The sequence below is a fragment of the Cynocephalus volans genome, chromosome X (genome assembly GCF_027409185.1).
Source record: "Cynocephalus volans isolate mCynVol1 chromosome X, mCynVol1.pri, whole genome shotgun sequence".
NCBI classification, from domain to species: Eukaryota; Metazoa; Chordata; class Mammalia; order Dermoptera; family Cynocephalidae; genus Cynocephalus; species Cynocephalus volans.
The window spans coordinates 139,550,183-139,554,399 of NC_084478.1; the positions used below are offsets into that span (position 1 = coordinate 139,550,183).

General features: G+C 41.8%; 1 protein-coding gene across 1 annotated transcript; it reads left to right on the forward strand.

The window, feature by feature from the left end:
• The first annotated feature begins 414 nt into the window (after positions 1–414).
• PRR32 (proline rich 32) lies at positions 415–2,359 on the forward strand. The gene is made up of 2 exons (XM_063084417.1): positions 415–560; positions 1,378–2,359. Exons 1-2 carry the CDS (start codon positions 541–543, stop codon positions 2,255–2,257), a joined length of 900 nt encoding a protein of 299 aa, XP_062940487.1. The 5' UTR covers positions 415–540; the 3' UTR covers positions 2,258–2,359.
• The last annotated feature ends 1,858 nt before the right edge of the window (positions 2,360–4,217 follow it).

Genomic DNA, 4,217 nt, shown 5'->3' on the forward strand with positions numbered 1-4,217 from the left:
TTTTCACAAAGTTAATAGTATGCATTCCCCAAATTGGAAGTTTAAATTACAAAAATAAGCATGGTACTCTGCTTACTGTATATGTGTCCAAATTTGAGGAAGAAATTTAACAACTACCTTTAATAACTGAAATTTTAGAAATAACTCTTAACAAAGGATCATGCCTCTATGACTGTCTATGTTTGTGGAATCATTTTTCTTTCCAACTGGCCTGCACCAGAGTTAATGTAAAGATTTTCTTTGCCATCCATGTACTACTGTGCAAAAAGCAGTCCTACATTTAGCTTCAAAGGAGTGTCACAGATTTATCTCCTCCCCCGCTCTGCTCCTTTTCTCCCTCCCTTCCCTAGCAACTGGTAACCCCAGAAAGAGAACTCCAAATCTAGAAAGAAGCAGTTGGTCTCTGGCTTCATTCAAGTTGCTAAGCCTCTCTAAGGCAGAAGCACGAGTCATTTCTCCAGACTGAGCTGGCCTGTGTGGGCATTCAGCTGGTTTTCTCCATCACCCGAAGAAGGCTATCTATCCCAATCAAATTTCTTCATGGCTTGTATTGAAAATGTGTAAGTACAAAACCGAGTTACAACTGTTTAATTTTGAAGGCAAAGGCAGTTTGAATTGCTTTGCTATGTAACTTGTACAGGGACGAGTGGGTTGGAGGGGGTGTGGGAGGAGAATCACAGAAAAAAACTTCAAGGATATAAATTTAGGTACTAAAAGTACAGGTTTTAAGGATGGCAATTTTTAAGTGTAATTTTGAAACAAAAGTTGGCAAATTTCTATTCTAAACAGTAGGGTTTAAACATGAGAAAATTCTTACTCTAGGGTGTGTTATGAGTTGAATGAAAGGCAATTTTAAGAAAATTCAGTGTGAATGTTGAATGATGCTTCAAAAAGAGTGCTTTTTGATGCTTAAAAAAACTGGAGTGTTTGTTAATGTAACTAACCTTTCTTCGATTTTGTGGGGAAAAATATGTTTTCCTCAGAAGGCTTTCCAGAACACTGCAGCCAGAATCTGAATATTGGGCTTAGTAGATCATAGATTTTATGGGGACTTGAAAGAGCTGGTATTTTCTATCATATGCCTGCTAAGAAGCTGTCTGGGTTTTCTAGGCTTCCTTGCTTTCTTGGGAAGGTGGGGGAATGGAAAATGGAGTAGGCTTACAGGGCGGCCATGATGGACAATCATGTAGCCTGGTGCTAAAAGAGCTGCCTGGGAAGAGGCCAGTGGACTGAGGAAGTATATGCTTGACTACACATAGGAAGAGAGAGGGCACTGCCTTTTTCCTTGATATATTCCTGTGAGTTTAGCCAATCATATATTTCAGATATATTCTGGTCACTGCACTTCATTAACTTTTTTATTTCTGTTTGTGCAAGCCTTGGAGGACATGGCCGTTCACCCATAGTGGTAGCTGTGGACAAAAATGGAAACCGGGAGCTGCGCCACGACATATCCCTGCAGTGTCCGAGCTCCATGCCAAAGGATGATGTGGAGTCCTGGGGCCACCCTCACGTCCCACTGAGTCCTCCCTTCAGTATGCTGACAGATCTGTCAAGAGAGCAACTGGAGCACCCCTCTGAGAGAAAAGAATCCTGTGTTCCTGTGGATAGCTCCAGAGCTCTCACGCACCCCTATGGGCCACCACCTGCTGTTGTGGAAGAGTCCCTAGCAACAGCAGAAGTAAACAGCTCTGAGGGGCTGGCAGGCTGGAGGCAGAAGGGACAGAATTCTATTAATGTATCCCGTGAAGTCTCTGGCGGCCCTCCCGCATTTATGGTAGGGGGCACAAGGGTCATCAATGGGGGCACTGAGATAGGTGGCAATAATGCAAGGTTATATGTGGCTTTGCCACGAAGTAAAGGGTTCTTTCCACCCAGGGGCCCACAAGTAAGAGGCCCTCTGCATATTCCCACCCTTAGATCAGGGATAATGATGGAGGTGCCTCCAGGTAATACTAGAATGGTCTGCAAAGGAAGGCTGGCTCACGTTTCCTTCCCACTTGGAAGCCCGCGGCATCCCGTGGATAATTGGCCAACACCTATGCCGGTGGTGTCTTCCAGTACTGCAGGTTTGCCTTCTTGCTTTGCTGCTCATTGTTTCATACCTCCTCGACCTCCGAGTTTCAATCCGTTTCTCTCTATGCCTATAGCTTTTGTGCCTCCCCAGATATTTGGCCCTCCACTGCCTTCTTATTTTGCCCATTTGTGTCCTGGGGGAATGCCAGCTCCTGCATGCTCAAACAAAGAGCACAACTGATGGCAAAAAAGTAAAGAAGAAAAGAAGGGTTAGGGAAAGTGGTGACTAATTCATGCTTTCATATTTGAAACCCCCTACCCTCTCACATTCTGTTTAGCATTAATGTGCCTTACATACTTGGAGATTCAATAAAGATTCTGAAGTTTGAAATATTGTGAATTACATTTTTTAAAATGACACTGGGAGCCTAAACCTTGGATTCTGTTTCCTACCTTTAAGGTAATTAAAACAGAACCATGTGGATGTTTCCTAAATAGCTTAGTTGAGTCCCTGTCACTGGTTTCCATTGAGTTGCCCTGCAGGGTGACTGAGGGGAGGGGCAGTTGGGTTCTTTCTAGGCCAAGACTAGAGTGAGGAATTCCTACCTACCTAAGCCTATGAGAGTGGCTCAGAGCTGGATGGGTGAACTAAGATAAGGGTCCATAAAGGAAGGCTAAAGTCCAGATAATAGAGAAAAATGCACACACAGTAAAAGGAACCAGATTATAATGAGATGAGAGTAACAACAGAGCCAGCATTTCAGTCAGCTGGAGGCAGAACCAGGCTGAAAGGCCAGGAAAGAAATGAGTGGGGAGGAGAAGCGAGAATACTAGATCACTGCTCCAACATGAACTAGTGTTTGCTACTCAACTTTTCACTGTTGCTAAGTACATAGTGTATATAGGACTGGCTTAATAAGAGTTTAGGGACAAGGTGGAAGAGGGCTGATCCCTTCATCCATTCTCTGAAGAAAGGACTACTACATGCTCAGAACTTTTAAATGAAAATGAAAATATTTTGCTCACATGGAATTATTTTCTGATACTGCTGTGTTTGTACTCCTCATAATTTGCTACACTACCCCCTTACAATAATGGTTCTGAGAGATTATAAAATACCAGAAGGGAGTTTTGCAAATTCAAGTGATAAAGATATGGGCACAGTGTGTAGGAGGGAAGGATGAACATTCTGAAAGCAGTATAACTTCATTTGCTATATAGCCAAGTACCCTAAAACATAGTGCCACTGTACATGAAGAACTGCTAAATTATAAGTGTCTCCAGAGGACAATTCTTCAAATAAGCATTTTTCATGTCCAGAGTTGATGGTGTAGGTGATGTCACCAGTTAGCTAGAGAATGATAAAACCTTCAGATCTAAAAGACACTCACCTTATTAGCACAACTATTAATGTGTTTTTAGCACCAACAATGGGTTCTTTGCTACTCTTGCAAGGACACATGGATTCATGAAGTTTCTTTTTCTTCATTTGTTTCATAATAGGTCATTCTAATTGTACAAGTGGTAGTGCAAGGCTTAGAAGGAGCATCTGGATAGGGCTTGATAGAATTCCTCTCACTCTGTGTATGCCCTGAAGCTGGCACTATTCCATCCATTCAGTGTGGTGGGTTGAGCAGAAGTATTCAGCAAAACATTCGACAGCTGCTCACTATGAGGTAACTTAGTCCCAGCATATCCAACACTTATTGAATTTTCAGCCTTAATGAACAGAGGAGTTTGGCATGCTTATAAGTCATCAAAAATATTTTTTGAGCCAGATGTTAAAAGATATTTTGACAAGAAATCAAGTTGCTATGTCAACGGCAGTGCTGCATCTCTAGAGAGTTGCCAAAATGTGTGATAAGTGACACAAGGACAGGATCTGTTTTCCTTCTTAAAGGAAGTAGCTCAAATAAACGCTCGGAATGACTTCACTTACAATTAAAGCAATCCATGACAAACTCACTAGAACAAGAAAGTGCCACCAACACAATCTGCTCCTTTTCAATGCTCTGTTCACTTTCCCAGTGTGTTAGTTATTTCTTATGCCATTACTAAACACTGAACACCTATAGGAAGCAACAAAGAATAACTATTAACAAATTGAAGTATTGGAGCTTTGTTTATACCTCTGTAGAATAAATATGTGTTCTTTAGTTTATGTAGAGCTCAGTACTTATATAACAGGTTTTGTAAGTGCA